The sequence below is a fragment of the Procambarus clarkii genome, chromosome 62 (assembly GCF_040958095.1).
Source record: "Procambarus clarkii isolate CNS0578487 chromosome 62, FALCON_Pclarkii_2.0, whole genome shotgun sequence".
NCBI lineage: Eukaryota > Metazoa > Arthropoda > Malacostraca > Decapoda > Cambaridae > Procambarus > Procambarus clarkii.
The window spans coordinates 26816001-26839398 of record NC_091211.1 but is presented as its reverse complement, the minus strand read 5'-3'; the positions used below and the strand labels follow the sequence as shown (position 1 = coordinate 26839398).

Below are 23398 nucleotides of genomic sequence, written 5' to 3'. Positions count from 1 at the left end.
ACTAACCTGCACAAGAATTTTCCCCCAAATCCTCTCGGGCCCAGAATTTCTCTGTCTGCTCCGGACTCGCTGTCTCGTGAGTCATGGTTCGAGGCTATAATTAAAATGTGAAAATCGTCCGCCTCCATTGAGCTCTGCTGCCAGGAGCCATCAGAGAGAGAGAGAGAGAGAGAGAGGGAGAGGGAGAGGGAGAGAGAGAGAGGGAGAGAGAGAGAGAGGAATGAAGAGATGAGGGAGAAAGAAGGGTGTAAAAGAGGATGAAGTAATAGAGGGAGATGTCAGAGGGAGAGAGAGAGAGAGAGAGAGAGAGGGAGAGGGAGAGAGAGAGAGAGAGAGAGAGAGGGAGAGGGAGTGGGAGAGAGAGAGGGAGAGAGAGAGAGAGGAGTGAAGAGATAAGGGAGAAAGAAGGGTGTAAAAGAGGATGAAGTAATAGAGGGAGATGTCAGAGGGAGAGAGAGAGAGAGAGAGAGAGAGAGAGAGAGAGAGAGAGAGAGAGAGAGAGAGAGAGAGAGGTATGAGTGAGAGAAAGAGTAGAGTAGGAAGGGAGAGTTTAAGAGAGAGTGCTTAAAGGAAAGAAGAGAGAGGTGATAAGACGAGAAGGGTGAAGAAGAAGCTACCTAAGATATCAAATAATTATAAACCCCTAACATCAACTATATTATTATTTTCAATTCTGGCTATCATAATCATTCCTGTTGATGCACAGCTACTCTGCCCGTCCTCGGCCTTGCATTTACGCTCGTCCTCTCACGCAAATGTAAATCTTCTTCTGCACCATTTAATTAAAATGTATCTGCTTTTCGTTGTAAATTTCCACGAGTGCAATTTGCAGCGCGCCCCTGAGGGCCTGGCCGGCTAAATTGGTACGCCAACACAATTTTCCCCACCCAATGGTGCTTTATTGGGGAGCGTCGAGAAGGTAAAGAAGTAGTAAGAGAGACAGACAGACAGAGAAGACAGACAGATAGAGACAGCTCTGAAAGTCTGTGACAGCTTTAGATAAGAAGTCGGCAGCGTTCAAGTAATCTTCAAGATGTCTTCCAGTAAGCTTTCTGAAAGGCATAGGTCAAAGCAAAGGTCTGAGAGGAGTAATGGATAGTTTTTCCACTTTGGAGACATAGGCAATCAGAAATTAACTCATACTATGCAAGGAAAAATGATATATAGTGTAATTAATGTTTCTGATTATTGGTTATACTCTGATGGGTCAAAGATACTTAGTTAACCAGACCACACACAAGAAGGTGAAGGGACGACGACGTTTCGGTCCGTTCTGGACCATTCTCAAGTTGAATCGACTTGAGAATGGTCCAGGACGGACCGAAACGTCGTCGTCCCTTCACCTTCTAGTGTGTGGTCTGGTAAACTTACTTTAGCCACGTTATTGTGACTCATCGCCTGCATAAAGATATTAGGGTGAGAGAGAGAGAGAGAGAGAGAGAGAGAGAGAGAGAGAGAGAGAGAGAGAGAGAGAGAGAGAGAGAGAGAGAGAGAGAGAGAGAGAGAGAGAGAGAGAGATCTTTATCCTATTTGCTCATCAATTTAATAAAGACGTGATAGAACAGTCTGTCCTCTCGAACGTTCCCAACGTCACTAAACTGATGTACTAACATTGCCCGAACCTAACCTAACCGACGACCCTCGAATAAAAAGCGGGATATCACGTCAATTTTGCGAGCCGCGCTATGATGATTTTGAATCATTTTTTGACCACAAAAATTTTGATTTTGAGGAAGATTTTGACCACGAAATACAATGTTTTATGAGAGAGGTTACATGCCATTAACTAATGGTGAATGAAGCAGCAGGAATTGTGAATGAAGCAGCAGGAATGGTGAAGGAAGCAGCAGGAACAATGAAAGAAGCAGCAGGAATGATGAAAGAAGCAGCAGGAATAATGAAAGAAGCAGCAGGAATAATGAAAGAAGCAACAGGAACAATGAAAGAAGCAGCAGGAATAATGAAAGAAGCAGCAGGAACAATGAAAGAAGCAGCAGGAATGATGAAAGAAGCAGCAGGAATAATGAAAGAAGCAGCAGGAACAATGAAAGAAGCAGCAGGAATAATGAAAGAAGCAGCAGGAACGATGAAAGAAGCAGCAGGAATGATGAAAGAAGCAGCAGGAATGATGAAAGAAGCAGCAGCCACATACCAGCTCGAGTTAAGAGTAACGTGGTGACCTTCCACTAACGACCCACCACAAGGCCTAATTACCAACAACATAACCTAACCACTCACCGCTGGTACATAATGAAATTCCAAGTAGGCGATGAGTCACAATAACGTGGCTGAAGTATGTTGACCAGACCACACACTAGAAGTTGAAGGGACGACGACGTTTCGGTCCGTCCTGGACCATTCTCAAGTCGAAAGTAGTAGTGTAAAATGAGACAAATCGTGAATTGATTTTCAGAAACGGTTGGCCACTGTCAAGTCGACTTGAGAATGGTCCAGGACGGACCGAAACGTCGTCGTCCCTTCAACTTCTAGTGTGTGGTCTGGTCAACAAATTCCAAGTATTTGTTCCCGCTACCACCCAGTGGAAATTATAAAATCGAAAAAAATTTATTTTTTCCCAAAATATCATAAAACATTATGCGCTGATATCGGGAAAACAAACTATTAATTATACTTTGTCGTTGGCAAAAAAAATTTTATTTGATGTCAATTTTGATGACCTGATGTCAGTCAGAGCTGCACTTGTGCCTATGTAGACCTTTGAGGTATCCCTATATCCCTATCTCTATGGTGGTTCAAGAACATTAAACTGTTTTGTGGTTCCCACACCTGCCAGTGTGGTTCCCACACCTGCTAGGATGGTTCCCACGCCTGCCAGTGTGGTTCCCACACCTGCTAGGATGGTTCCCACACCTGCCAGTGTGGTTCCCACACCTGCCAGTGTGGTTCCCACACCTGCCAGTGTGGTTCCCACACCTGCCAGTGTACACTAGTCATCGATATGTGTCACGTAAAACCACTTACGTGTCTTATGGTAAAGTATTTTTTTATTTTTCTTCAATATATGAGCCAAATTGTTGCATAGTTATTTTACATTTTAAATACGTTTTTTTCTGATTTTATGATGCAAACAACTTCTCTCTATCTCTCATCCTCTCCCTCACTCTCCATCATTATCTCCCACACACACACATTTCCCCCCTCTCTTGCCCCTACTCAAGAGCCTCCCTCTTCTCCAACAGAGCCTTGGTGATGGAGAACCGAGACATCTGGTACATGGACGACGGGGAACTCACCAAGGAGCTGTGTGAAGATGTTCAAGAGAGTGATGATATGCAGCCTGAGGTGGTCTTCGACTGTTGTGCCTGTGATGAGGCCAAGTATGAGGTGAGGGCTGTGGTTGTGATGAGGAGGAGTATGAGGTGAGGGCTGTGGTTGTGATGAGGAGGAGTATGAGGTGAGGGCTGTGGTTGTGATGAGGAGGAGTATGAGGTGAGGGGTGTGGTTGTGATGAGGAGGAGTATGAGGTGAGGGCTGTGGATCTCATGTGGCCAAGTATGAGGTGAAGGCTGTGGTAGTGATGAGTATGAGGTAAGGGCTGTGGATCTCATGTGGCCAAGTATGAGGTAAGGGCTGTGGTTGTGATGAGGAGGAGTATGAGGTAAGGGCTGTGGTTCTCATGTGGCCAAGTATGAGGTAAGGGCTGTGGTTGTGATGAGGAGGAGTATGAGGTAAGGACTGTGGTTTTCATGTGGCCAAGTATGAGGTAAGGGCTGTGGTAGTGATGAGGAGGAGTATGAGGTAAGGGCTGTGGTTCTCATGTGGCCAAGTATGAGGTAAGGGCTGTGGTTGTGATGAGGAGGAGTATGAGGTAAGGGCTGTGGATCTCATGTGGCCAAGTATGAGGTAAGGGCTGTGGATCTCATGTGGCCAAGTATGAGGTAAGGGCTGTGGTAGTGATGAGGAGGAGTATGAGGTAAGGGCTGTGGATCTCATGTGGCCAAGTATGAGGTAAGGGCTGTGGCAAAAGATACCTTTTTAAAGGCTCATTTGATAAAGTTCAAAAAAATGGTGATTAAGAACAAAGATGTTGTAAGTTATACTATTCTCTAATAGTATACCATACAGATATATCATAGTATACTTATGTTATACTATACAAGACTCCCTACGTTCTACGAGTATATAATCCACCCGCTCGATACTTTCCAGTATGATCCAGACGATAATATAATGGAATTATATTATATAAGTAGAGTTTTCCTTGCGTTAAAGCGATCTTATTTTCCTTACAAAGTATGTTTTTTCCCTTCCGGTTTCCATGTGTTTTTTTCCCCCTAGTGTATTTTCCCCAGGGCAAGAATGTCAGCCATACTCGTCTCTAGGTAAAAGTTTCTCATGCAGGCGATGAGTCACAATAACGTGGCTGAAGTATGTTGACCAGACCACACACTAGAAATTGAAGGGACGACGACGTTTCGGTCCGTCCTGGACCATTCTCAAGTCGATTGTGACTTGACTTGACTTGACTACAATCGACTTGAGAATGGTCCAGGACGGACCGAAACGTCGTCGTCCCTTCAATTTCTAGTGTGTGGTCTGGTCAACAAAAAAAAAGTTTCTCATTTCTCCTTTACTTAAGATATAAAATGTTATTTCCTAAATATGTATATAACAATTTTGTTCTCTGTTCTTTCCCATCTCTCGTTTTTACACCTCCTCCATCCCCTCTTTTTCTTCTGTTTCGCTTAACATTTATTGCTTATTAAATCTTTATGGGTTATTTCTCTATATTTCTCTCTCTTTTATTTCCTATTTGGGTTATCTTGAGGTTATCTTGAGTTGATTTCGGGGCTTTAGTGTCCCCGCGGCCCGGTCCTTGACCAGGCCTCCACCCCCAGGAAGCAGCCCGTGACAGCTGACTAACACCCAGGTACCTATTTACTGCTAGGTAACAGGGGCATTCAGGGTGAAAGAAACTTTGCCCATTTGTTTCTGCCTCGTGCGGGAATCGAACCCGCGCCACAGAATTACGAGTCCTGCGCGCTATCCACCAGGCTACGAGGCCCCTAAATATTATATAATATTATATATATGGGTAATATTATATATCATATACTCTGCTTTCACTGGTGTTCAGTATATCTCTGTATATCAGTTTGTTACTCTGTGTTCTGTGTTCTTACGAGTCCGTAATCTGCCAGTATACATATGCTATAAGAGAATGACTCTTGTAGGTCAAACGCTTAAGGCTAGTGTGACTAAAATGTTCACGATTCCTCCTGGCTAGTATGTGGGTGTTGCAGGATGGTTAGTCAAGGGTTGGGCTAATTTTGCCTTTTTTTTATATATATATATAAGAACTATCGCCCCCAAACCCCCCAAACTGTTTTTGGATGAAGGCTGAAATGAGAGACTTGATTTCCATAGAGTTACTGATCAAATTTGCACATCTATTTTCCGCAATATTACATATTCTGTGAAAGAGCAAAAAATAGACAGAATTTCCTCTGTCTATTTTGACCCGTCAATTACATTTCGACGGATCATTTCCTGTTCCATCTTCCCTTCCTCATCCTGTCCCTTCTCTCGTGGAAAAGCCTTCGTGGTGTACCGAAACTCCATATTAAAGATTATAGCCCCCCAAAAAAATAATCTCTCACATCTTAAATATCCAAAGGACTATTTTTAAGTCTACATTAACCATTTAAAGTCCCTTAAACCCCCCTTCCCTCCCCCCCTCCCAAACAAAGGTCACCATTCATGGACACACACACACAGGTTTCCTTTGACTTGAAAGCTCCTTACAACGAAGAGGAAACACATGTTCATGAGATAAACTCATTAACGCAGCTGCAGGGGGGAATAAAACTGGGTTTACGGTGCTATTAGTAGCCTGGTTATCGCCTCCACCTCGCCTGGGAGGATACGAAGGCTCCTTGTATGGCTCGTAAAGATGATACGAGCCTTCGGGTGTTGCTTTCAGACGATACGAGCCTTCAGGCGTTGCTTTCAGACGATACGAGTCTTCGGGCGCTGAAAATACGAGCCTTCAGGCCTTGCTTTCAGACGATACGAGCCTTCAGGTGTTGCTTTCAAACAATACGAGCCTTCAGGCGCTGAAAATACGAGCCTTCAGGCCTTGCTTTCAGACGATACGAGCCTTCAGGCCTTGCTTTCAGACGATACGAGCCTTCAGGTGTTGCTTTCAGACGATACGAGCCTTCAGGGGTTGCTTTCAGACGATACGAGCCTTCAGGGGTTGCTTTCAGACGATACGAGCCTTCAGGCCTTGCTTTCAGACGATACGAGCCTTCAGGCCTTGCTTTCTTTCAATTTATTATTATTAGTAGTAGTAGTGGTATTATTATATGTTAATTAGTTAATTATAAGCAGATGATCCACACCACAAACACACCACTGTCGACTCTTGTTCGTGAAGCCTCCCACAATTATGGAACATATTAATAGCAGGCTGGCGAGCTTAACATATTTGTTAAGTATAGTTGTGGAAGTATAAGAGAGAGGGAAAGCTAAGGAGAATAGCAAGAGGGAAGGAGAAATAGGATGAAGATGGGAAGAGCATAAAGATAGGGAGGATACAGGGAAAGGAAAATGAAGAGAGGGTAGAGATTGATTGTTTGATGAAGATTAAGCCAGCCAAAAGGTGGCACGGGCATGAATAGCCCGTAAGTGGTGGCCCTTTTGAGCCATTACCAGTATCAAGAGCTGATACTGGAGATCTGTGGAGGCGCGACTGCACCCTACGTGACAGGAGATGTCTCCCGGACCAAATGGTGAAAGGGTAGAGGGTGGAGAGAGAGAGAGAGAGAGAGAGAGAGAGAGAGAGAGAGAGAGAGAGAGAGAGAGAGAGAGAGAGAGAGAGAGAGAGAGAGAGAGAGAGAGAGAGGGGGAGAGAGAGAGAGAGAGAGAGAGAGAGAGAGAGAGAGAGAGAGAGAGAGAGAGAGAGAGAGAGAGAGAGAGAGAGAGAGAGAGAGAGAGAGGGAGAGAGAGAGAGAGAGTACACCTGGTCTTAGCATCTCCACTTCAAGCCTCATCAAACCCTCATGTTTTCTGAACAAAAATAAACTCCAATGCGAATATTTGCACGTTAACTACGACGCAGTTTAAAGATAAACACGGTAATGGAGATAAGTTAACTCTCAGACACCTCAGGAAACACAAGACAATGCTTGAAAAGATTCAGAGATATGGAACAAGGCTGTGAGGACAGGGGGCTGAGCTGAGAGGCATGAGATACAAGGAATTGAATCTCACTTTGCTGAAGAAGAGAGGAAATGTAGAGGCCCATGATGTTACCTCAGTATTCACATCTAGGTGAGTACACAGATGCACTCAGAAACACATACACACATACACAGGTATACTTGAATGGATACATAAAGGCATATACATTCATACATTCTCAATTAGAAAGTAGAAATCTGTACTATTGAGTTGGACAAACTGGAAAACTATTTTCTCCTTCTTAAAGGCAAATTAAACTAGCCTAACCTAACCTTTTTAGGCCTAAGACACGATATCTGAGGCCTAATATAGTACATATATGGGCTATAATAGGCCTAGCAATATGTAAGATGTGTTTTAGCTTTTTTTTCCGACGCTATAGTACAAATACTCTTACTATAGTATAGTAAGTGTACCTTACCTTGAGGTTACCTTGAGGTGCTTCCGGGGCTTAGCGTCCCCGCGGCCCGGTCGTCGACCAGGCCTCCTGGTTGCCGGACTGATCAACCAGGCTGTTGGACGCGGCTGCTCGCAGCCTGACGTATGAGTCACAGCCTGGTTGATCAGGTATCCTTTGGAGGTGCTTATCCAGTTCTCTCTTGAACACTGTGAGGTGTCGGCCAGTTATGCCCCTGTACAGTACAAAGCTCTACTATCTAATTGCTTAGTACGTCAATATTTGTACTATGCTGTACATAGTTACAAAAGTTCTATCTAAACATGATGATAGGTTGAACACGAACCCCCCCCCCCCCCCCAACACGCGCAAGCCGAATGAGGTGAATAGACTCATTTACTCATGGATACATACATACATACATACATACATACACCCAAACAGGCTCATTTACTTACACATACAGACTCGAGCAGAAAAACATTGTGATACACATACATATTGCATGTATATATATTTACTTACACATATATATCTGTAGTATACATGCCCAGTAAATTACACCCTATCCGGCTCATTAAAATAAATTAAGCATTTAAGGGAGCCGGTCGGCCGAGCGGACAGCACGCGGGACTTGTGATCCTGTGGTCCTGGGTTTGATCCCAAGCGCCGGCGAGAAACAATGGGCAGAGTTTCTTTCACCCTATGCCCCTGTTACCTAGCAGTAAAATAGGTACCTGGGTGTTAGTCACCTGTCACGGGCTGCTTCCTGGGGGTGGAGGCCTGGTCGAGGACCGGGCCGCGGGGACACTAAAAGCCTCGAAATCATCTCAAGATAACCTCAAGATAACCTCAAGATAACCTCAAGATAACCTCAAGATAACCTGAAGTGATAATTAAAAAGTTGTTAAACTTCAGGGCGAACAAAAACAGAAGACAAACACACTCCACCGTTCCATATTTTTGTTAATAATCATACAAGTTAAATATCTGTTATAACTTTAATATATATTTTTTGACACGGGACTTTTTAAAAGAACCTGTCACAAGTTTTTAGTCACAAGGAACGGTCTTAACTTTTGATAATTGGTCTTCCAAAGTCCTGGACGTGTTCTTTGTTGGGGGGAGAGATGGGACTTGCCCTTAGGGCCCCTGTGTGTGTACTCACCTAATTGTGCTTGCGGGGGTTGAGCTTTGGCTCTTTGGTCCCGCCTCTCAACCGTCAATCAACAGTGGTACAGATTCCTGAGGCTATTGGGCTCTATCATATCTACACTTGAAACTGTGTATGGAGTCAGCCTCCACCACATTACTTCCTAGTGCATTCAATTTACTAACTACTCTGACACTGAAAAAGTTCTTTCTAATGTCTCTGTGGCTCATTTGGGTACTCAGCTTCCACCTGTGTCCCAGGTGCACACAGGTGCACACACACACACACACACCTGTGTGTGTGTGTGTGTGTGTGTGTGTGTGTGTGTGTGTGTGTGTGTGTGTGTGTGTGTGTGTGTGTGTGTGTGTATGTGTGTGTGTGTGTGTGTGTCCTATCTCTCTCACAAGCTCGGGGGCCGAGAAGGAGTGAACAGACATGGGTAAGGAATTACCTATCAGTCAGGAGTCAGAGAGTGACAGTGAGGGGAGGGCGAGATGTCGAACTGGTGAAGAGTAAGAAGCGAAGAACCTCTCAGGGTTCGATTCTGGGACCTGAGGATTGTAACAATCCCCAAGATAACCTAAACTACCTGCAGAGTTAGTCCGAGAAATGGCCACTAGAGTTCAACACCATCAAGTGTAAAGTAATGGAAGTGGCAACAGATCGTAAGGGCAGTAGATATGATAGAGCCCAATAGGCTCAGGAACCTGGGGCCAGATTCACGAAAGCACTTACGAACCTGTACATCTTTTCTCAATCTTTGGCGGCTTTTTTCCAATTATTAAACAGTTAATGAGCTCCGAAGCACCAGGAGGCTGTTTATAACAATAACAACAGTTGATTGGCAAGTTTTCATACTTGTAAACAGTTCAATAAATGTAAACAAAGCCGTCAAAGATTGAGGAAAGATGTACACGTTCGTAAGTGCTTTCGTGAATCTGGCCCCTGTACACCAGTTGATTAACAGTTGAGAGACGGGCCCAAAGAGCCAGAGCTCAACCCCATCTAGGTGAATACACCACAACACGAGACGTACAGCAACAGTTAGCTCCCTCACAAACCAGTCAATAATTCCGGGTTGAGGAAACAATAAACCACTTATTCTCCAGCTCCGTGGCAGCTGTCATTATCCAGCAGAAACCCTATTACGAGCCGCAATACAACCAGAGGTGATTGGAGTTACGTCCCTGAGAGGTCAGAGTTGGAGATGTTGTTAGTGTGTGTGTTGGTGATGGTGGTGAGTGCTGTGTGTGTGTGTTGGTGATGGTGGTGAGTGCTGAGTGTGTGTGTTGGTGATGGTGGTGAGTGCTGTGTGTGTGTGTTGGTGATGGTGGTGAGTGCTGTGTGTGTGTGTTGGTGATGGTGGTGACTGTTGTGTGTGTGTGTTGGTGATGGTGGTGAGTGCTGAGTGTGTGTGTTGGTGATGGTGGTGAGTGCTGTGTGTGTGTGTTGGTGATGGTGGTGAGTGCTGAGTGTGTGTGTTGGTGATGGTGGTGAGTGCTGTGTGTGTGTGTTGGTGATGGTGGTGAGTGCTGAGTGTGTGTGTTGGTGGTGGTGGTGAGTGCTGAGTGTGTGTGTTGGTGATGGTGGTGACTGTTGTGTGTGTGTGTTGGTGATGGTGGTGAGTGCTGTGTGTGTGTTGGAGATGGTGGTGACTGTACAAAAAACACCAACACAACACCTTTCACCATCATTAATCCTGTAACTCCCGGCTCGTCACTCGTCAAATATGGGCACGTCGTGGCACTCAGTGCCCATACCCACGTCAAGACACCAGTGCCAGTACACTGTACCCCGAGGACAGGTCTCATGTCTTAGTAGACATGAGACGAACCACATTAACAAGACACGAGAAGAACAGTCTAAAAAATTAACATAGAACTATATACCATACTATGCCAATCGTTTCGAAGTGTAAGATGAGGGGCCCAGGAGCCGGAGTCCAACCTTTCACATCATCTCCATTGCATACCTCGTAGTTTCAGGCCTCTCAAATCCGGGTCATTGGGAATATTTCCAGTTCGGTAACACCATCAATTATTTGCTCAAGTGGTTGACCTCGTTAGTGTCCGGATGTGGCTGTAATTAATGACCTTAAACATCACATTAAAGTTTGGTTCATAATTTGCATGTTAGATGAATCGTAATTTGACCCTTCGGGTGTTCTATTTGTTGAGAGAAGAGAGAGAGGGAGAGACAGACAGACAGACAGACAGACAGACAGACAGACAGACAGACAGACAGACAGACAGACAGACAGACAGACAGACAGAGAGGAGAGAGAGAGAGAGAGAGAGAGAGAGAGAGAGAGAGAGAGAGAGAGAGAGAGAGAGAGAGAGAGAGAGAGAGAGAGAGAGAGAGAGAATGAGAGAGAGAGAGAGAGAGAGAGAGAGAGAGAGAGAGAGAGACAGACAGACAGACAGACAGACAGACAGACAGACAGACAGACAGACAGACAGACAGACAGACAGACAGACAGACAGAGACAGACAGACCCTCTAATTTCTCCCTTCATTCTGACTTTCCTCCCTACCCACCACAATCTCCCTACATATCCTTCCCTATCCTATGCTCCCACCCCACTTTCCTTCCCCTCCAATCCCCCATTTACAGTTACATTACTTCCTGGGGGAAGAATGGGGGGAAAAAATCAGATTTATATCCTATAGAAAACCTTGCACGAAAATTTGCAAGAAAAACTTGGAAATTTGATTCAAATTTCAACTACTGCTGCTTTAAGCATGTGATAATTTTTGAGAAAGTTGAAACAGGAAGCAACTTAACTAAGCTGCAGACATGGCTACTTACCATCTTCTGGCTCCAACACGCTGGTCAGGGTGATGGACAAGAGTTGATTAACCCAGAGAAGTGGTTGGCAGTTGATAGACACTACACATATCATCTTGAGGTTATCTTGAGATGATTTCGGGGGCTTAGCGTCCCCGCGGCCCGATCCTCGACCAGGCCTCCACCCCCCAGGAAGCAGCCCGTGACAGCTGACTAACACCCAGGTACCTATTTTACTGCTAGGTGAACAGGGGCATAGGGTGAAAGAAACTCTGCCCATTGTTTCTCGCCGGCGCTTGGGATCGATCCCAGGACCACAGGATCACAAGTATCTGGCATCATCGCCAGGCGTGAGGAAGGCAGTGAGTAGCAACTCACAATAGGCCTATGGCTTTCTTTCTACTCGTCAATTGTGAAATTCCTTTTAAAACCAGTCTTCCTTCTTGATTTTTTTTTGCCAATATGCCATAATATCTTTTTTTATTAATAATATTTTTTGGATTGAACACCGGGGGATTGAACACCGACCTGCATGAAGCGAGACCGCCCCTCTATGCTGTGGTGTGAGGGGGGGGGGGGTTCCAGGTACTCTTAATCCCCACAGCATTTGTTGAGCAGCAGGCCGAAGAGACTGAGCAGGCCTGAAGCTTTCGTTCAAGGAGCCTCTGATGTCTCTTAATTGTCTTGAATGAGGCGAAGCACTTCAAAAGCTCGATCAGTGACTTTAATTGACCTGTTGGTCACAGTCAAGTCAGTCGCTAAGCGAGCAAAAATTTCTGTTTTCCTGTATTTCTGAATTTGTCACTATTGTCTCAGTCTCTCTCTCTCTCTCTCTCTCTCTCTCTCTCTCTCTCTCTCTCTCTCTCTCTCTCTCTCTCTCTCTCTCTCTCTCTCTCTCTCTCTCTCTCAGCAATTCTCCAAATTATCCTGTCGGGCTGTTGTCGTGTTGGAAAGTTTTCTGCAATATACTGTTTCCTATTTCCCCTCGCTGACGGAAGAGGTTATCAGTTGCCTCCTGACCTCCTGATTGGCAGTTTGATGGAGATGTAGTGAAGCTGGAGCAGCCAGGGAGCTGCTCGGGTGAGACACAGTGAGAGACACAGAGAAAGAGACACAGTGAGAGACACAGAGAGAGAGACACAGTCCCATTAACCAGGTTCTAACAAGGCTCTACTGGGTCCAACTACCGCCCGCAGTAACTAACGCATCGGTGACAACGAGCCGGGGTTAGTTACCAAGTCAGACGTCACGGCCAATTAGCAGTGGCGCTAACGACCGCCTGTTTATGGTAGTCAAACAGCCGGACTCAGGGTCAATAGGGAGGGGTGTTTGTTGTCTAAACACCTTGGTCTTCCTGGTGTGTGGAGAGAGAGAGAGAGAGAGAGAGAGAGAGAGAGAGAGAGAGAGAGAGAGAGAGAGAGAGAGAGAGAGAGAGAGAGAGAGAGAGAGAGAGAGAGACAGACAGAGAGAGAGAGCGTCTGTCAGTTCTTTGATTTCATCTCCTATTCCTTCTCTTTTCATCCTCTTTCTCCTCCTCCTCTACCTTCTCCTTCTACAACTTCTCCTCTTATTTCCATTCCTCTCCTACCTTTATTTCCCCTACATTTTCTCTATCCCTTCCCTCCTCCGCCTCCTCCATGTTAACATCACTATTTCCGCTATTACAAGCTAATTTTATTTCGGAAATAGAAGTGGACTAAAGATTTGGAAATGCAAAAATACCATCAATTTTCCAGGAAGTTTTTAGCTGGCCTTAGATTACGATTTTTTCGCAGTAATTGTGTTGATGTGGATGTGAGGCGAGAGGGAGGGAGAGAGAGAGGGAGAGAGGGAGAGAGGGGGAGAGGGAGAGGGAGAGAGAGAGGGAGAGGGGGAGAGGGAGAGGGAGAGAGAGAGGGAGAGGGAGAGAGAGAGGGAGAGGGAGAGGGAGAGAGGGAGAGGGAGAGGGAGAGGGAGAGAGGGAGAGGGAGAGAGAGAGAGAGAGGGAGAGGGAGAGAGGGAGAGGGAGAGGGAGAGGGAGAGAGGGAGAGGGAGAGAGGGAGGGAGAGGGAGAGAGGGAGAGAGAGAGAGGGAGAGGGAGAGGGAGAGGGAGAGAGGGAGGGAGAGGGAGAGGGAGAGAGGGAGAGGGAGAGGGAGAGGGAGAGGGAGAGAGGGAGAGGGAGAGAGGGAGGGAGAGGGAGAGAGAGAGAGGGAGAGGGAGAGAGGGAGAGGGAGAGAGGGAGAGGGAGAGGGAGAGGGAGAGGGAGAGAGGGAGAGGGAGAGGGAGAGGGAGAGAGGGAGGGAGAGGGAGAGAGGGAGAGAGAGAGGGAGAGGGAGAGGGAGAGGGAGAGGGAGAGAGGGAGAGGGAGAGGGAGAGGGAGAGAGGGAGGGAGAGGGAGAGAGAGAGAGGGAGAGGGAGAGGGAGAGAGGGAGAGGGAGAAGGAGAGAGGGAGGGAGAGGGAGAGAGGGAGAGAGAGAGAGGGAGAGGGAGAGGGAGAGGGAGAGAGGGAGAGAGGGAGATATTCTCAGTGTTCCGTTTCTCCCATGTTTCTACTCATTCTCTCTCTCTCTCTCTCTCTCTCTCTCTCTCTCTCTCTCTCTCTCTCTCTCTCTCTCTCTCTCTCTCTATCTGTCTACACGGACTACTTATCTACTTCATCTGATCCTGACGGCTGAATGGACAGCGCTCGGGTTTCGTAGTCCTAAGGTTCTGGGTTTCGATCCCCGGCGGAGGCGGAAACAAATGGGCAGAGTTTCTTTCACCCTGATGCACCTGTTCACCGAGCTGAGTTAGACAGCTGCTATAGGCTGCTTCCTGGGGGGGGGGGTTAAGAAAAATGAGGCCTGGTCGAGGACCCGGCCGCGGGGATGTCACTCACTCATCCTGTGAGTGGACACACCGCCATAGTGACAGTATTGGGCAGCGCCACTCATCCTGTGAGTGGACACACCGCCATAGTGACAGTATTGGGCAGCGTCACTCATCCTGTGAGTGGACACACCGCCATAGTGACAGTATTGGGCAGCGTCACTCATCCTGTGAGTGGACACACCGCCATAGTGACAGTATTGGGCAGCGTCACTCATCCTGTGAGTGGACACACCGCCATAGTGACAGTATTGGGCAGCGCCACTCATCCTGTGAGTGGACACACCGCCATAGTGACAGTATTGGGCAGCGTCACTCATCCTGTGAGTGGACACACCGCCATAGTGACAGTATTGGGCAGCGCCACTCATCCTGTGAGTGGACACACCGCCATAGTGACAGTATTGGGCAGCGCCACTCATCCTGTGAGTGGACACACCGCCATAGTGACAGTATTGGGCAGCGCCACTCATCCTGTGAGTGGACACACCGCCATAGTGACAGTATTGGGCAGCGTCACTCATCCTGTGAGTGGACACACCGCCATAGTGACAGTATTGGGCAGCGTCACTCATCCTGTGAGTGGACACACCGCCATAGCAACATGTACAACACTCCCCAATAGGAAGAAAACCCGCTGGGTTGTTCATCCTGTCACTTGTACCCAGACACAGCTGGGACTTGCTTAACTGTCTCAAGTGAACAGCTCCTCAAACAAGAAGATCAATATTTGTCAAACCTTAAAATTTACTTTATCTTACGGATGCACAATGGGGAGGGAATCTCTTAAGAACAGTATCTATATCTGACAAATAGTATTATCTAACTCAAACAATGTAAGGTTTATTCTTCACATATTTCTAATGTCTTAGATGTTCCCAGTGTCTCAGGTTATCTTATCTTGAGATGATTTCGGGGCTTTTTAGTGTCCCCGCGGCCCGGTCCTCGACCAGGCCTCCACCCCCAGGAAGCAGCCAGTGACAGCTGGCCAACACCCAGGTACCTATTTTACTGCTAGGTAAGAGATGCATAGGGTGAAAAAAAAACTCTGCCCATTGTTTCTCGCCGGCGCCTGGGATCGAACCCAGGACCACAGGATCACAGGTCCAGCGTGCTGTCCGCTCGGCCGACCGGCTCCCAGGTAGTGGTCAAGGCTGTATCCACCACCTCAGATTCTACAAAAATAACAGAAATTTTGTTTCAACAGAACTCAATATCATCTGTATTTCATAACATGGAAGAAATTCTTCTACTTCCCTCCCTTTAAAACAACAACTTCTCAATCATACAAACATCAAACACCCGTTAAGCTTTCCTTGTTTACATGCAACCGGCCTCCTTGTGGCGTCTCTCTAGTGTAAAACTCAGTTATTCACTGTGACTGTTGCAGCGTCTGGAGACTGTGTTTACATTGCTACTACACAAAGACTGTCTTTGTTTGAGAAAGTTCCAGGACTGCCAGGCGTATGACGATGTCTCAGACTACGCTGCCAGTGGGTAAGATTCTCCGCCCACACACTACCAAGGGTACGATAATGTCACTTACTAGGAAGACAGGGGAGACATAATCCCAGCATACAAGATACTGATATGAGATTTAATCACTGCGTGTCGCTAACAATAGGCTTGAGGAAGGCATAGAGATACTTGATTCTACAATCAACAGCAGGAGGCTACAAATTCTTGAATTTTCTTAGTCAAAGAAAGAAAAGCTAATATAAACATTCAAGACAAGGACTTTGTCTTATATTATAGGGAGCCGGTCGGCCGAGCGGACAGCACGTTGGACTTGTGATCCTGTGGTCCTGGGTTCGATCCCAGGCGCCGGCTAGAAACAACGGACAGAGTTTCTTTCACCCTATGCCCCTATTACCTAGCAGTAAAATAGGTACCTGGGTGTTAGTCAGCTGTCACGGGCTGCTTCCTGGGGGTGGAGGCCTGGTCGAGGACCGGGCCGCGGGGACACTAAAGCCCCGAAATTATCTCAAGATATAATCAATTCTGAGGTCTAGACTTGACCCAATGGAAGATTAGGTCATTCACCTTCCAACTCGTTCTCCTGATAGAACGTCGCTTTTTTGACGTATACCTTCCCTAAGACCAAAAATTGTCGTAATAGAAAATGGAAGCGGCTGGCGAAATTGATATATCGTCCCCGTTTTCTATTTTGGGTCCTCTGGTAGGTTAGGATAAGGGCGCTTTAGTACGATAGTTTCTTGATGTTGGGGAAATGTTAGGAGGACGGGGGTGTACCTCAGCTCTGCGGCGTGACTCGCCTCACCTCCACCTGGGTATGTAGCCCACTTAGCCAACTGATTACGGGTTATTCATGCCCGTGCTACCTCTTGGGTGGCTTAATTTTCATCAATCAATCTTGCAAAACACCATGTCTCACCTGACGATATATATATATATATATATATATATATATATATATATATATATATATATATATATATATATATATATATATATATATATATATATATATATATATATATACCAAGTCGAAGGACTTGATGTAAAGTCTTGGACTTCACCAAGTTAAGACGAGACTCGAAGATTAAGACGTTAAGTTGTAAGTCTCATCTTAACCACACACTCAGACCTTGAGAAAGCACTCAGGAAAGTACGAAAGACTTAAGGTATAATTTCTTTATATAAATTTCGCAAATAAGTGCAGATCTTTTTTATCCTATGTTATTATATCTATGAGAAGACATTACCATTACTTAATAATAACAATAATACACACATTCATATGTACATCTACATATATACCCGTAAATATGAACAAATCCACAAAGGGCCGTGAAGAGGCTTCGAACCTACATCCGAGAGGATGTAGGTTTCTATCTCCTTCGGTGGTTATAATAGGAGCTGCCTCGTATGGGCCAATAGGCCTGCTGCGGTTCTCATTACTGCTATCCCCTACACCTGACTTTCCTCCTCAGCTCTCTCTTGCCTATTTAATGCCTGTCCCTACCTGTCCTCATCACAATCGACTTGAGAATGGTCCAGGACGGACCGAAACGTCGTCGTCTCTTCAATTTCTAGTGTGTGGTCTGGTCAACATCCGAGAGGATCCCTAAGACGTAAATATTTACGTACATATATAATTGAATCGTATAATTACCGTAAATATAATTGAAAAACCCGAGAGAAATGAAGTTAAATGCTAAGAATAACAGCAAAAGGGAACCCGGATATAAAAAGCCTAGCAGGAATTATTGAGTCCTTACAGACGCTTTGTTTACACTTGTATTATGACAACAAGTCCTTACAGACGCATTGTTTACACTTGTATTATGACAACAAGTCCTTACAGACGCTTTGTTTACACTTGTATTATGACAACAAGTCCTTACAGACGCTTTGTTTACACTTGTATTATGACAACAAGTCCTTACAGACGCATTGTTTACACTTGTATTATGACAACAAGTCCTTACAGACGCTTTGTTTACACTTGTATTATGACAACAAGTCCTTACAGACGCATTGTTTACACTTGTATTATGACAACAAGTCCTTACAGACGCATTGTTTACACTTGTATTATGACAACAAGTCCTTACAGACGCATTGTTTACACTTGTATTATGACAACAAGTCCTTACAGACGCTTTGTTTACACTTGTATTATGACAACAAGTCCTTACAGACGCTTTGTTTACACTTGTATTATGACAACAAGTCCTTACAGACGCTTTGTTTACACTTGTATTATGACAACAATGCGTGACCATACACTCACATCAATCACCAAGAAACTATAAGATGCGCGGCGACTGTGCCAGGACACAGACAGAGATATTATTAAGAACATAACACTACGATAGAGGGGGGCATAACTCAGAAGGTCTACGATAGCTCTGGCAACACCGCGGCCAGGGAGCACGATAATAAACTGGTATTTACTTGGTGGTGTCTCGATAACTGAGCAAATACGGGATCAAATTCAGTAGTTTGTTGACATTGTCGATAGGCCAGGCTTATCAAGCGAGCCTCTATTGTTAGCCCGTATGCCTGAGGCGAAGGGGTATTGTGAGTGTTTGGTGATTGTAGGTGTGGTATACAGACAATCAGAGTTTGTAGATTCACCCAGTCAATGATTGTTCAGTGCCAGATAGACGATTGTTTAATTTAGGGGGACCTATGTATATATATATATATATATATATATATATATATATATATATATATATATATATATATATATATATATATATATATATATATATATATATATGTGTGTGTGTGTGTGAGGTAGAATGTTTGTCTGTCTGTCCAAAGGTAGAGGTCAGAGACTTATGGCTAGCCTCACCCAAAAATTTTAATCGTCTCTTAATATCATCTTCCGCTTTATTATCTGTGTTTTCTAATCGTCACATATTAATAATCAGCCGCATTTTCGTTTGTTTTATCTCCTTGTGGTTTCTCTCATATCTCCTGTTTTCTTCACCCTTCTCTCGTCTCCTCCTTTCTCTCTTCTTGTCATTCTCATTCTTTCGTAATTATCCTAATTTGCCAGCATCTAATTACACCACTAATTGCTTCACTCATTTTTATCTCCTCCTTCGCTACAATGTTCTCCTTTCCTCTAATTATCATTCTTCACTTCTAATTATCATTCTTCACTTCCAATTATCATTCTTCACTTCCAATTATCATTCTTCACTTCCAATTATCATTCTTCACTTCCAATTATCATTCTTCACTTCCAATTATAATTCTTCACTTCCAATTATCATTCTTCACTTCTAATTATCATTCTTCACTTCAGGGTATAATTATGTCCCCCTCACACTATAGACCTGGTCACATTTTGGGGATTTTCATACTAATTTTTTTCTCTTCGAGTAATCCTCATATTGTCTTTTTTTTTGTCGATATTTATTAATCATTCTCTCCTTATCGTTGTCATTCTCACTATCAGTTGTGCCTCTCTGTTTTTCACGTTAAATCTCTGTCTATGTCTGTTTATATCTGTCTGAGAGCCCCTGACAGGGAAATAAAGTAGCAAGGACTCCCCCCTGACAGGGAAATAAAATAGCAAGGACTCCCCCCCCTGACAGGGAAATAAAGTAGCAAGGGCTCCCCCCTGACAGGGAAATAAAGTAGCAAGGACTCCCCCCTGACAGGGAAATAAAGTAGCAAGGACTCCCCCCTGACAGGGAAATAAAATAGCAAGGGCTCCCCCCCTGACAGGGAAATAAAGTAGCAAGGGCTCCCCCCTGACAGGGAAATAAAGTAGCAAGGGCTCCCCGTGACAGGGGAAATAAACTAGCAATTGTGTTTAAATTACTTCCAATTTAAGCATATTTATATGCCTTTTATAACCTTACACGTACAGATATATTACTAAATCTCTCACTCCTTTTCTTCCCACACCCATTTTCTTCCCATTTCTCTCTCTTCTCCCTCTTTATCCACTCAACTTCCATCTGCCTCTTGCAAATGTGTTCTGTGTGTTTGACTTTTTTTTTTATTTGTTTGTTGTATCTTACAGGTGACCTTCGAGGGCCTCTGGTCACGACAGACTCACCCCAAGGACTTCCCGACCAACGAGTGGCTGACACACTTCTCAGACATCATCGGGGCGTCGCACTCCGCCGACTATCGGGTCTGGGAGTACGGCGGGTACGCCTCCGACGGCCTCCGTCAGGTGGCGGAGTGGGGTTCCACCAGGATGCTGGAGAGTGAGCTGAAACGTCAGGTAAAGGAGGGTCTCGATGCGTACTGGGTCTACCTGTGGATACAACTGGTGCCTGTGGATACATCTGGTACCTGTGGAGACACACCTACATGCATACCTGGTATCTCTACACACATACCTGGTGCCTCCTTACATACCTGGTGTCTTCAGACACCTTCACACACACACCTACACACACACACCTGGTACTTTAACACACACACACACCTGGTACTTTCACACACCTACACACACCCACACCTGGTACTTTAACACACACATACACACACACACACACCTGGTACCTACTCAAAACTGTCACTATGGCCGTATATTCCCTCACAAGATGAGTGAAACTGCCCAACACTGTCACTATGGCCGTATATTCACTCACAGGACGAGTGAAACTGCCCCAAATAAACTATAGCCATTCGGGGCCAAATACCCCTTAAATGAATCCAAATATTCCGTTTTCTGTTAAACAAATCTGACCAGTTTGCGTCCATTTTCTCTGACTTCCTTGGCCCCTCTCTCTTCACAAGCATGAAGAACTCCTCTAATACCATCAAGCCATGATGTGACCTGACCTTCTGACCCCCACAGAGCGACCACATCCGGACGATCATCAAGGCGAGAGGTCTGTGGTACCCCAATGTTAACGGCAAAACCTTCGCTGTCTTCAGAGTGGACAACAGACATCACCTGATGTCTTTGGTCTCCATGTTGGGTGAGTTGTGGGAGAGTGAGAGTGGGTGAGAGGGAGAGAGAGAGAGTAGTGGGTGGGAGAAAGAGAGAGAGGAGTGAGAGGGAGAGAGAGTAGTGAGAGGGAGGGAGAGAGAAAGAGAGAGTAGTGATAGGGAGGGAGAGAGAAAGAGAGAGAGTAGTGAGAGGGAGGGAGAGAGAAAGAGAGAGTAGTGAGAGGGAGGGAGAGAGAAACAGAGAGAGAGTAGTGAGAGAGAGGGAGAGAGAAAGAGAGAGAGTAGTGAGAGGGAGGGAGAGAGAAAGAGAGAGTAGTGAGAGGGAGGGAGAGAGAAAGAGAGAGAGTAGTGAGAGGGAGGGAGAGAGAGAGAGTAGTGAGAGGGAGGGAGAGAGAAAGAGAGAGAGTAGTGAGAGGGAGGGCGAGAGAGAGTAGTGAGAGGGAGGGAGAGAGAAAGAGAGAGTAGTGAGAGGGAGGGCGAGAGAGAGTAGTGAGAGGGAGGGAGAGAGATAGAGAGAGAGTAGTGAGAGGGAGAGCGAGAGAGAGTAGTGAGAGGGAGGGAGAGAAAGAGAGAGAGTAGTGAGAGGGAGGGCGAGAGAGAGTAGTGAGAGGGAGAAAGAGAGAAAGAGAGTAGTGAGAGTGAGGGAGAGAGAAAGAGAGTAGTGAGAGTGTATACAAAACATTATACAGTGTTCTTTGTCGATAAATTAAATAACCATTAATAAATATATTACTAAGTCTCCACATATATTTATATATACTTTATATATGTATGTACCACGTGTCCGTATGTGCGGCGGACTATCAGTTAAAATGTTCAAAGGTTGGTATATAAGTTTCTGGGTACGACATGAATCGGTTAACTGCTTGTTGAGTGTCTTAGAAGCGCAGGCGACCCCGTGAGAGTGTGTGTGTCTGTGTGTGTGTGTGTGTCTCCCAGACATGAATCAGGCCAGCCAATCCCATACGATTGTTTACTGCTGTTCAATGAATGATTCTTAGGGTTTGTTATGATTTTATGTACTAAACACCTGCGTATGTTCTAGTAGAGTGAGTGTGTGTGATGTTTAAGTGGTTATACAGTGTACTGTGAGAGGGTAGGAAGTAGTTATTCACAGATGGTAATGCCCCTTTGTTTACCTGTGGGGTGGTCGAGAGGTCCGCCCCATTGATACGTGGGTCGTTTCAGAGGTGTGGTATTCCGCTCGTGAGGAGTTAAGCTTGTGTACTTTTCATATAGGGTAAAGGTAAGATTATTGATGTATTGTGGATCTGGTTGGTTGTAATATTAGCGTGTTTATAATTTAAATTGTACCATTTTGGGGTTTAAGTTATATTTGTCCAGTTGGAGGACTTGGTAGTTTTGACAAGCCATTGGGGGACTAACTTTCTGCTGAGGGACTTGGTTTTTTGAGGGACTCTCGGTGACTTTTTCAAGTTAAAATCCAGTGACTGTAATTTTTCCAGTACTAAATACTGTAATGTTGTTAATATTGTAATGAGTCTCTAGTGACTTTGGTATTAATTGTCCTTGGAACTTTAAGAGTTAGATAACGTACTATAGCTTTATTAAATCAACTTTGATGCACTTCAACTGCCGTTAAGTGTTAAAGTGTTGCTAAGTTTTATGGAGACTAAGCTCGTGACAAGTTAATAAGCTTTACAGCATCTTGGTAAATCAATGTACCAATGCTGCCGAGTTTGGTGTAGCTTCAACTTGACCTGTTAAACTTGTCAACATCCAGCTTCAGTGAAGAGTGTCAGGGCTATCAACTTGTTGTGATTGACTTGAGGCTAGCAGCGTCCATTGTTGAGATGGGGGGGGGGGAGTGTTTACCACGACCATTGCATGGGGGTCAGGAGAGGGAGAGGAATGATAAACACTACTATAATATAATTTATTTTCCCTCTCTGCATTGCCCCATTTCAAACCTAGAAGAAAATCAAAAAACTTCTGGGGCCAGATTCACGAAAGCACTTACGCAAGCACTTACGAACCTGTACATCTTTCCTCAATCTTTGACGGCTTTGGTTACATTTATTAAACAGTTTACAAGCATGAAAACTTGCCAATCAACTGTTGTTATTGTTATAAACAGCCTCCTGGTGCTTCGCAGCTCATTAACTGTTTAATAATTGTAAACAAAGCCGCCAAAGATTGAGAAAAGATGTACAGGTTCGTAGGTAAGTGCTTTCGTGAATCTGGACCTCTTAATCGCCCTCCTGTGTGCAACTACCCTACTGACTGTCTTAACCCCCACCCCCCATTCCCATGACCATCTTCATCCCATTATGTATACACAGGGCCGACCCCGGACTGGATCGTGGGCGTGTCGGCGTTGGAGCTCTGCTTGAGAAACTGTTCGTGGGTAGACCAGAAGACCCTGAACCTCTACCCGTGGGACGCCGGGACAGACTCCGGCATCACGTACGAGGTGGGTTATCTTTGATATCTTGAGATGATTTCGGGGCTTTTAGTGTCCCCGCGAAGCAGCCCGTGACAGCTGACTAACTTCCAGGTACCTATTTACTGCTAGGTAACAGGGGCATTCAGGGTGAAAGAAACTTTTGCCCATTTGTTTCTGCCTTGTGCGGGAATCGAACCCGCGCCA

At 45.2% G+C, this 23398-nt stretch overlaps 1 protein-coding gene across 1 annotated transcript in view; it reads left to right on the top strand.

Moving 5' to 3' along the window:
- The first annotated feature begins 1789 nt into the window (after window positions 1–1789).
- LOC123753569 (spondin-1) overlaps window positions 1790–23398 on the top strand; it is a 66848-nt gene continuing 45239 nt past the window's right edge. The window contains exons 1-5 of the mRNA XM_069308538.1: window positions 1790–2167; window positions 3079–3345; window positions 19904–20110; window positions 20693–20816; window positions 23091–23221. Coding sequence (XP_069164639.1) covers window positions 1790–2167; window positions 3079–3345; window positions 19904–20110; window positions 20693–20816; window positions 23091–23221 — 1107 coding nt within the window. The remainder of the gene's footprint in view (window positions 2168–3078; window positions 3346–19903; window positions 20111–20692; window positions 20817–23090; window positions 23222–23398) is intronic.